The sequence below is a fragment of the Geotrypetes seraphini genome, chromosome 6 (assembly GCF_902459505.1).
Source record: "Geotrypetes seraphini chromosome 6, aGeoSer1.1, whole genome shotgun sequence".
In the NCBI taxonomy this organism is placed as follows: Eukaryota; Metazoa; Chordata; class Amphibia; order Gymnophiona; family Dermophiidae; genus Geotrypetes; species Geotrypetes seraphini.
In genome coordinates this window covers 57,149,717-57,160,594 of record NC_047089.1, presented here as the reverse complement: position 1 = coordinate 57,160,594, position 10,878 = coordinate 57,149,717, and the positions used below count along the sequence as shown (strand labels likewise).

Sequence of the window (10,878 nt, the reverse complement as noted above, 5' to 3'; positions counted from 1 at the left end):
GGTTAGAAGCATATATATATTTAGCCCAGATTCAGATGTGACCTTGAGGTTTTCTTGGCATGATATAGGAGTGGGCTGCTGCTACCTTCTCCTGAGGTGTGGAGAGCCATGTGACTTGCCCAAGGTCACAAGGAAGAGCCTTGGGATTTGAACCTGGGCCTTCCAGTTCCTAGCCCACTGCTAGAACCATTAGATTACTTTTCCACTCTACATGCACATATTTGTACCTGTTTTAAAGCAGGGGTAAACATTTGTGAGACAATTTATCTGCTACTGGGATATTTCTAGGAGCCTATGTTACAAAAGCAGATATGTCTCTTATGTTGCCTTTATAAAGCAATACAAACAATACCTTCATGTACACAGTATATAGGTTCCAAAAGACACCACCACTGTGATTTGTGATATAGACGTGTGATAAATAAATGCAGTTATTGACTTTATATCATGTTTTGTTTTTTACTTCTAGGAGATTAATCCCCGATGCAGTAACATGAAATGTGATTTCACATCAAATGAATGGCAAAAACAAGACGACCTAAATTTTCACAGGAAAAGAAGAACAAATTCAACGAAACGAGACTGTGGAAACTCAATGTTCTCGGACCTTTGGTTGTGGGTCCTCTTATGATATATGTGGACAGAGGTTTTATTGTTATTGTTTTTAATTAAGGAAACTTTAAATAAATTACAACCAAAGGTCCGAGAACATTGAATTTCCACAGTCTCGTTTGTTTGGATCATTTCACGTCAAATAACATTTCTCCTGAAGATTCTATCGTGAAAGTGCTTCTTTTTTAGATGTGTGAAAAATTTTTGTGAAATACTTTGCTATAAATTAGTGAAATGGGCTGATAATGAATATTGATATTGTTCTCCCTATCAAGAAAGGATCCCCGATTCTACTAATGCTCTGCCTACTATAGTTATTTAGGGCTCCTTTTACTAAGCTGCGATAGGGGTTTTAGTGTGTGCTTAGCACATGCTGAATTGCCGTGCATGCTAGACACTAACGCCAGTATTGAGCTGGCATTAGTTCTAGCCGTGTAGCGGGGGTTTAGCGCGTGGGGCAATTCAGCACGCGCTAAAAACGCTATCGCAGCTTAGTAAAAGGAGTCCTTAATGTGAAGGTATTGCTTGTATTGTACTTGATTCTTTATATTTACCATGTTTTGGGAGCCTTTATAAAGCAGGCATGGTTCTAGAAATGTTTATAGATGACCTGATCTAAAATTAACCCCTTCAGGGATATCACAAACATAATTTATTGTAAAGCAGTAAAAACAATACTCTTAACTCCATCTCAAGCATTCCCAAGCTACAGTAGCCCAGTAGTCCTCAAAATACCACCTTCTCTAGGACACATCATTTTCTTTGGTTAAATACAAACTTAAATTAAGAAAGAAAACAGTAGGTTAAATTAGATATGTGAACTTCACTTATAAAATAAACCATGATGTATTCCTGATGAAATTCTGTCTAACTGGATTAGCTTTTGGGAATATCTCTACACAAATTGACATGCCAGACATTCCCACGCTTCATAATGAGAGTCCTTAATTGCAGATGGTTACAGAGAACTGTCATCACGGTACCTCCACAACAGAGCATACTAACACATTAAAAAACATTTCCTCTGATAGAGGGATTATTAGCACCTTTGGGTATCTTCAGTTATTAAATAGTAGAGAAACAGGAAACACATGGAAATTATTTCCCATGATGAAGTTTTTTTCAGTGCCTCTATATATGTAGTGCATGATGTGAGGTCTCTGTACAAAATGTGGTGCCTGATTTAACTGTCCCTACTTTGCATCTAACGTAGTTGAAAAACTTCAATATTAAGTGTTCAAGATCCAGTTGGATCCACATGATTTGATGTTTCTTGTCAGTGACACCAATCTTTTCCTAATGGGAGTATTCAGATTAATTTTTTTTCTATTTCAGGCACGAAGAATAAAGAGTTGAAATCCCACAAGCCCAGAGTCAAACCTCTGAGCTGTCACTGTTGTAGCCATGTGATGGCGACATCATTAGTTGACTGCTTCTTGATTCTTTTGCCGTATCATTCTTGTTTGACTTCTCTTTATGTTTTACCAGCAAGATAACAACTGAAATAAAACAAATGGCTAAAAGTCCAGCAGCAATTCCTCCGATGATGGTGATTATATTGACCTCAACATCTCTGTCATTCAACTCTCTTGGAATAATTCCATCTAAAGTAATATCATTTGGAGGGACCACTTTCTTGTTGGTACGATCCAATGCGATGTGCTGAATGTTGGTTCCCCTATTGTTTTCAACACCAATATCGCTGGCAAGGTCTGGAACATCTTTGACCTCTCTCCTCTCGCGAGTCCATGATGCAGATTCAGGGCTCTGCCCATTAATGAAGGAATGGTACTGATATTCTACACTCCTTTTCCCAATGCCTCTATTAGCATTGTCTTTTGATCTTACTGTATAAATTGCATGAATGTACCATTCACGACCTGAAGATACCTACAAAACACAAAAGTTACCAGAAACAAAAAATGAGGTTTTAATGAATTCTGTTACAGCCAACAATTTGTAATACAAAAGTCCAAATCCCATCCTTTTATATAAAAAATAAAAAAATGTTACAGAAGTTCAATCATGTAACTTTTGCAGACTACCTGTGATGTGAAAAATTAGCCATTGACAACATTTTGGATCTGAGACTTCATTCATCCCTTACCAGAGATGACTAAAGGGAACAATTCTATAACTGGGTACTCCATTTAGGTGCTCCAATGGTGCACTGTGGGAGCTTATTCAATACAGAAATCTAGGTGTCTAGATTAGATCACCAAGGAGCAAAAGGGGTATTCATGAAGGACAAGGCCATATCAAAGAGACTGAATGAATTCTTTGCTTCAGTGTTTATGGAAGAAGATGAAAAACATTACTGAAATAGGTAGATCTCTTACAAGGGTGATACAAAAGGAACTGAAAGAAATTTCAGTGAACCTGGAAGACATACTGAGTCAAACTGACAAACTAAAAAGTAGTAAATCGCTTAGACTGGATTGCATGTACCCTAGGATACTAAAAGAACTCAATTTCTTATCTGTTGTTAGTGTTCTGTAACCTGTCATTAAAATCATCTGTGGTACCTTAAGATAGGAGGATGATTTTTAAAAACTGTTCCAGGGGTATTCCAGACCAGTAAGACAGACTTCAGTACTGGGCAAAACAATGGAAACTATTATAAAGAATAATATTATGGAATACATAGACAAACATGGTTAAATGGAACAGTTGGTGTGGATTCAGCCAAAGGAAGTCTTGCCTCACCAATTTGCTTCATTTCTTTGAAGATGTGAAAAAACTCTGTGGATAAAGGTTAACCGATTGATGTAGTGTGTCTAGAACATAAGAAATGCCTCCGCTGGGTCAGACCTGAGGTCCATCATGCCCAGCAGTCCGCTCACGCAGCGGCCCAACAGGTCCAGGACCTGTGCAGTAATCCTCTATCTATACCCCTCTATCCCCTTTTCCAGCAGGAAATTGTCCAATCCTTTCTTAAACCCCAGTACCATACTCTGCCCTATTATGTCCTCTGGAAGCGCATTCCAGGTGTCCACCACACGTTGGGTAAAGAAAAACTTCCTGGCATTCGTTTTGAATCTAGATTTTCAGAAAGTTCTTAATAAAGTTCTTCTTGAGAGACTCCTGAAAAACTTAAAAAGTCATGGGAAAGAAGCAATGTTGTGTTTTGGATTAGGAATTGGCTATTGGACAGAAAAGGGGTAGGATTAAATGGCCATCTTTCTCAGTGGAGGAGGGTGAATAATGGAGTGCTGCAGGGATGTACTGGGACTAGTGCTATTTAATATATCTATAAGTGATCTGGAAATAAGAATAACAAATGAAGTGATTAAATTAGCAGATGACACAGAACTATTCAGAGTTGTTAAAACACATGCAGTTTATAAAACATTGCAGAGAGGAAACTGGAAAACTGGGCATCCAACTGGAAAATGAAATTTAATATGGACAAATGTAAATATATACACATTGGGAAGAATAGGATCCTTCTTAGAAGTCAGCACCCAAGAAAAAGATCTAGGTGTCATCATGGAGAATACGTTTAAATCTTCTGCCTAGTGTGAAGTGGCAGACAAAAAAAGCAAACAGGAACCGAGGAATTATTAGGAAAGTGTTGGTAAATAAGACCAACAATATTATAAATATTATAATGACTGTGTCACTCCATGGTGCAGCCTCACCTTCGAGTATTGGGTTCAGTTCTGGTCACTGAAGTTCAAAAAAGATGTGGAGGGGCATTTTCAATATGATGTCTTAATCTGAGTTTAATTACTTAAACTGGTTGAGAATAATTTAGACGGTCTGGTAACTCGCACTTAACCAACCATAGGTCCAGAACAGTCTTATTTTCTTAAATATCGTTCTTTTCAGGAAAAAAAAAAAACTCCGATTCCGGATAAGGAGGAGCGAAGACAAATTGGCCAAAGCCTTGGGGCCAATACACAAGGAGGCGTGGGGGGGAAGGGGGGAGGGCGAGAGGGAGTAGGGTGAACGGAAGGGAGGTCGCCCCTTCCAAACCGGCGATCATGCGAGGCAGGTGCGGCTTATGAATTTTCTCCTCACCTCGTAGGGCAGAGCGGCAGGGCCTTGGCAACTTCAGCGGCGCTCAGCCACTGTCGCGGTCCGATCCACCCGATGGCAACCTAGGCGCACAGCAACGGAGGGCCAGCCCAGCGGCCACTCTCCTGACGGAGGCACTCACAGCGGATGTCCCAGAGAAGCGCCTATCACCTCCGCAGCCCACTAATTACGCAGTGGCCCGCCGGGACGCTGCTTGCAACGCAGCCCACTAGTTCCCCAGGTATTTCCGGCGCTGCCGGGCGGGAGAGGGTAGAGCGCCCACATGGCTACCCGACCAAGTGGGGTCTAATAATACCATATTCAAATGTATAAAGCTGAAAGAACCATTAGAAGCGGCACTTTTCAGTTTCTTGGCATCACCTAAGTTACATGCTTTGCCAGGATCTTACAGATAAGTCTGATAAACTTTAAAATATAAATTATTTAAATATCTAATAACTTAAAGAAGTTTTGTTAACAATAAGTTCTATTTAAAAACACAGAAGCCGATGAAGAAGCTTAGTGGCGTTTAGCTCCATAAGTTGGGTATTTTGCGTACCATGGAGTGCTGCTTCTGATGACTCTTTCAGCTTTATATATTTTAATATAGAATGATTATATTGTAATACTACTTTCCTGAAAAGAACGATATTTAAGAAAATAAGACAGTTCTGGATCTGTGGTTGGTTAATCTGAGTTTACAAATTTTTGGAAGTGCGTCCAAAAATTGGGTAGAGAAAATGGCCATTTTCGAAACGGCAAAATGTCTATCTCTAAATGGAGGAAAGGGTGGCAGCTAGGAGAAGACTACAGGGATGGCAGATAGGTACATGTGAGGGGAAAGAAAGAAGAGAAGTGGGAAATGGGGGATGGAGAGAATCGCTGCTAGGAAAGGTGAGGTAAGGGGAACTATAAGGAGGAGAGATGAAGTGGGAGAGGTGGAGTGGAGCTGCAAGGATAGGGAAGAGGGAAACTAGGAGAAGGGATGATCACAACTGGTCCCAGCTTCTGTGTAAAGAATCCTCACCTGGAAGAGTGGAGCTGAGTCCACTTTAAATCCATCAGATCCAGGTTGCCTAACTAAAGGCAAAGCTTCGGCATCATCCACTGCCAGTTTTGCATTGAAAAGCACATTTCCAAAACTAGTGGCTTGTGTCTCTGGCTGAGCTTTATCCTGAATGCAGAAAGAAAAGATAAAGTTAACTTAATCTGCCACACTGATTTATAGCCCATCGCCTTCAGTTAGCCACAATAGAGAGCAGGTTCCATGAACAATCAATCCCATTTCCTAACCCACCTTCCCACCCATAACCATGTTCAACCTCAAAAGAAGAAAGCCATGTATATAATTCAATCATCCTTTTACACTTCTCCCTCGTTATTCGCGGGGGATAGGGGCAGAGCCGGACCATGAATGGTGAAAAACCACGAGTCGAGAGACTACGGGAACTCCCCACAGCCATTTCCTAATGGCTATCTGCACGGGGCAGGAGCATAGGAAGATCGAAAACCAGCTAGATCACCAGGTAAGGTCAGGATGCCGGGGGGCAGACAAAAATATGTTTTTTTTTCCCTCCTCCCCCCCCAAAAAAATTGCGATTATGTGAAATCGCGAGTAGGGAAACCGCGAATGGGGAGGGGGAAGTGTATAATAATTATTATAAATGTAGGTCTTAAGTGGTTTTCTAAAATTCAAAACACGGCAATAAAAATAATAACTAAAAAGAAAAAATTTGACCATGTGACTCCCCTTTTAAAGGAAAAACACTGGCTACCTGTTAACCAACGAATCACATACAAAATAGCTCTACTTTCACATAAAATTTTAACAAACAAAGCCCCTGCGTTTTTAGAAAAACTTTTAATTCCCTATACTCCTATAAGATCTTTAAGATCAGAAGAGAAATCACTCCTCCTAATCTCTTCACTAAGAGTCATTTACTCTAGAAGAGACACGATCTTTTCTGTCACAGCCCCTCAGATCTGGAATTCCCTCCCAGCTAATATAAGGGATGAAAAATTGCTTGGTAAATTAAAAAACCTCCTAAAAAGTTGGCTTTTTAAGGAAGCTTTTAACTAAGTTACATGCATTTTTTATACCCCCAAGACTTTTTTTTTTTTTTAAGTAATAGAAAGAGCTATAAGTAAAATCGAGCAGGTAATCTTTTACCCATCCTTCTGTTTCAATATCCTACCCTGTTTGATTTACTTTATAAATTGTATTTAATCCATTTTATTTTTTCCTTGTGTTTGGCTGGTACATAGTTGTGTAAATCAATTGGCCGAGTAATGTGTTATTACATAGTAGATGACGGCAGATAAAGACCCGAATGATCCATCCAGTCTGCCCAACCTGATTCAATTTAAATTTTTTTTTTTTTTTCTTCTTAGCTATTTCTGGGCAAGAATCCAAAGCTTTACCCGGTACTGTGGTTCCAACTGCCAAAATCTCTGTTAAGACTTACTCCAGCCCATCTACACCCTCCCAGCCATTGAAGCCCTCCCCTGCCCATCCTCCACCAAACGGCCATACACAGACACAGACCGTGCAAGTCTGCCCAGTAACTGGCCTAGTTCAATATTTAATATTATTTTCTGATTCTAAATCTTCTGTGTTCATCCCACGCTTCTTTGAACTCAGTCACAGTTCTACTCTCCACCACCTCTCTCGGGAGCGCATTCCAGGCATCCACTACCCTCTCCGTAAAGTAGAATTTCCTAACATTGCCCCTGAATCTAACACCCCTCAACCTCAAATTATGTCCTCTGGTTTTACCATTTTCCTTTCTCTGGAAAAGATTTTGTTCTACGTTAATACCCTTCAAGTATTTGAACGTCTGAATCATATCTCCCCTGTCTCTCCTTTCCTCCAGGGTATACATATTCAGGGCTTCCAGTCTCTCCTCATATGTCTTCTATCTCCTATCATTTTCGTCACCCTCCTCTGGACCGCCTCAAGTCTTCTTAAGTCTTATTCTTATTATGTTACCCCAATTTTTAATAGTTTTTGTAAATCGCATTGAGGTAAGATTTTGCGATCAAATCAAAATTTTATTAAACTTGAAACTTGATTCATCTGGAAGTTTATTCCAAAACCCTGGGATAGCCCTGAAAAAAACACACACCATACTCTTGTCCTAACCAACCTAAAGGCCCTCTTTTACAAAGGCGCGCTAAGCGTTTTAGCGTGCGTTTATCATGCGCTAACTGCTAAGGCGTCCATAGGATAACATGCACGCATTAGTGTTTAACGCGTGTTTAGCGTGTAATATTTAGCACACGCTAAAAAGCTTAGCGCTCCTTTGTAAAAGAGGGGGAAAGTCTTTGGCCTGGGGCAATTCCAAGTTCCTCACACTGAGAGTGTAACTCTTTCCCCCGTCGTTTACTAAGGTGCGCTATGCTTTTTAGCGTGTGGTAAATATTAGCGTGCCCTAAACACTAACATGTGCATGTTATTCTAGCGGTTAGTGCACGCGTTGATTTAGCGCGTGATAAACATGCGCTAAAATGCTTAGCGCACCTTTGTAAAAGAGGGCCTTAATGTGGCAAATAGACTTTTAAATAAGATCTCAGACAGACAAGACCAATTCCCTGAAAGGCCTCACAGTTCTGGCAGTAAAGATATGTCAACCACAGGAAAGTTGATAAATGAAATAAACAAAATTTGAGAAAGTGCTATTTACACTTGCAAAAGGTTGATTTGCATATGTAAATGGCCAGTACTAATGTATAAACAATGATTTTAGAAAGCTGCTATTTACATATGTGTGCCTGTAGCACACACAGATTTGAAGCGAGCATGTAATGGGTGTGGTTTGAAGCGAGCATGTAATGGGTGTGGTTTTTCCCATATTTCCCATTCTATAACAGAAATAGACATTTGCCTCTAATATTTTCCCTATAGTGCTTCTAAAAAAAACATAATCATTTTTTACTTTTACATTTTATAAAGTAGTACCTGGACGACTGCCCCCCCTTTTTTACTAAGGTGCGCTATACTTTTTAACGCGTGGTAAATATTAACAGGTGCTAATCACGCACTAAACGCTAACGCTTGCATGTTATCCTAAGGACGGCCTGAGCTTCGCTAGGGGAAGTAGCGTTGATGATGTTCTTGTTTTAGTTTTACACTATTGCTATTGCACTGTAGTGTTTCAAGTTTTCATTGTTTTCTGGGTGTATTAAAGCGTTCGTGTGGTGATGTTTCAGTTCTTTTTATTTTTTGAATTTGATAATGTGTTTGTTCCAATTTATATTCTTGGAGCATACTAATAAAGTTTGATTTTTTTTTTTCCCAATACCTTTAGCTTTTCTAATTGACCTTGTAGGTGTTGTAAGTTGTTTTTAATGTAAAGGAAAACAATTAGGTTGTAAATTTTGAAATTGTTGTATATTTATTTCTTTGAGTTGGTCTTCTAATGGTATAGTCTTTTTTTTAAATTAAAGTTGAAATGTGACATTTTTTGTGCCATCCAGGAGACATATTTCTGAACAGTAGTAGGTAGAAGCAATAAATGTTCCATAGAATAATATACAGGTATATAATGGGTTTAGCTAGAATGTAGAGATTTTAAAGGTTTTAAGAATGATGTGTGGGTCTGTAGGGAACCAACTAAACTAAGATGACAGTACAGGTAGTCGTCGACTTGCGACCTATCCAAGTTACGACTGTTCGACCTTACGGCGCGACTTCCTCTCTCCGAAGTCTCGCTACGCAGCGTGATAACATACACCGGGGTGTTGCCCCACGTGAGTTTGTGCCTTGTTGTTTTGGCAATTTCATACAGTAAAAATGACAACGAAGAGGAAATTGTCTCTTTCCACTCCTCAGCCTTCCAAAAAGGAAAGAAAGGCTATAGATCTGGACACCAAAATGATGATAATAAAACAGTATATAAAGTTATCACACTCCACTGTGTCAACTATTATAAAGAACAAAAATAGAATTTGTGAAGCTGTGAAAGGTTCTGCACCTTTGTGGTCAACAGTGATTATGAAGCAACGTACTGGGCCCATCCATGGAATGGAGAAATTGTTAAACATTTGGATGGAAGATCAGATTCAAAAACGGATGCCCTTAAGCCTCTTTACAGTATAGTCAAAGGCTAGAAGTCTGTTTGGGACTTTAAAGGAACTTGCTGGAGAAGACTAGTGGCGATAATTTGTGACAAGTACGGGTTGGTTTAAGAGTTTTAAAAATGTAATCAACAAGGAAACCAAGCGCATGCATGCAAAGGGCGGGAAAGTCCCAGCTCCTTCAACGGATTTCTAGTCATAAAACTTAGCCTCAATAAAATATCCATTCCTTAAACATACGATGACCGAACCTACAGTACTAAGACTCCCAAACAGAACCTGAAGTTCAAACAACAGTAAAAAACACATACATACTCACAAGCATGTTGTTAGGGCCGGTTGAAGCCAGTAAGAGCTGGTTGTGCAGCACTAACAGGGCAGAATATAGCAATTGTGGTCTCCCTCTAGCAATGGAGGGAGGGTGAGACAGGGACCTGGGGGGACCCAGGTGTAACCCCTAAAGCCGGCACCGTTCAGCCGGACACCCCTGTCTCACTGAAGAGAAACCTCAACATGAGAAATAGAATGGCAGTCTCACTGAAGAGAAACCTCAACAGGAGAAAATAAAGTTCCAGTCACAGCCAAAATCCAGGAACTATTCGAATAGCGACCATCACCTGCTGGGAGATACAGCATACTGGAGACACAGGAGGAGTGCCAGCCAATAGGACCACCCGCCAACCAATCCCTCCATCTCCACCCGCTGGCAGATGTGTGCTATCCCATTGGCCTATTCCCATCCATCTAGCCTCCAGACAGTATCTCCGCTTCATGATCAATCACTGTCATTACCAATACAAAGTTCTCCCCTTCGGACTTGCTTCATCTCCAAGAGTGTTCACCAAATGTCTGATTGTGGTAGCTGCTTTCCTTCGTTCACACCATCTACAAGTCTTTCCTTACCTGGACGATTGGTTGATAAAGGCCAACTCTCCTCAAACAGTGCTACTGGCCACCAATCAAACCATCTTGTTCTTACAGACTCTGGGGTTCGAGGTCAATTTTCCCAAATCTCATCTCATCCCCACTCAGAGACTTCAATTCATTGGAGCAGTGCTGGACACGATCCTCATGAGAGCATTCCTGCCGTCCAACCGGCTCCACACTCTTCAGGTTTTGTGTCAACAGGTTCTTCCTCAAAGTTCCATCTCTGCCAAACAAATGATGATA

The 10,878-nt window shown here is 40.4% G+C and overlaps 1 protein-coding gene across 2 annotated transcripts in view; it reads right to left on the bottom strand.

The window, feature by feature from the left end:
* Positions 1-1,247: 1,247 nt before the first annotated feature.
* Positions 1,248-10,878, bottom strand: part of FREM2 (FRAS1 related extracellular matrix 2) — a 277,418-nt gene continuing 267,787 nt past the window's right edge. Inside the window, exons 23-24 of one of the 2 annotated variants that reach the window (XM_033948675.1) lie at positions 5,660-5,806; positions 1,248-2,502 (exon numbers count right to left, since the gene is read on the bottom strand). In XM_033948675.1, coding sequence (XP_033804566.1) covers positions 1,987-2,502; positions 5,660-5,806 — 663 coding nt within the window. In that variant the 3' untranslated portion in view covers positions 1,248-1,986. The remainder of the gene's footprint in view (positions 2,503-5,659; positions 5,807-10,878) is intronic. The other variant, XM_033948676.1, reaches the window with a different exon arrangement.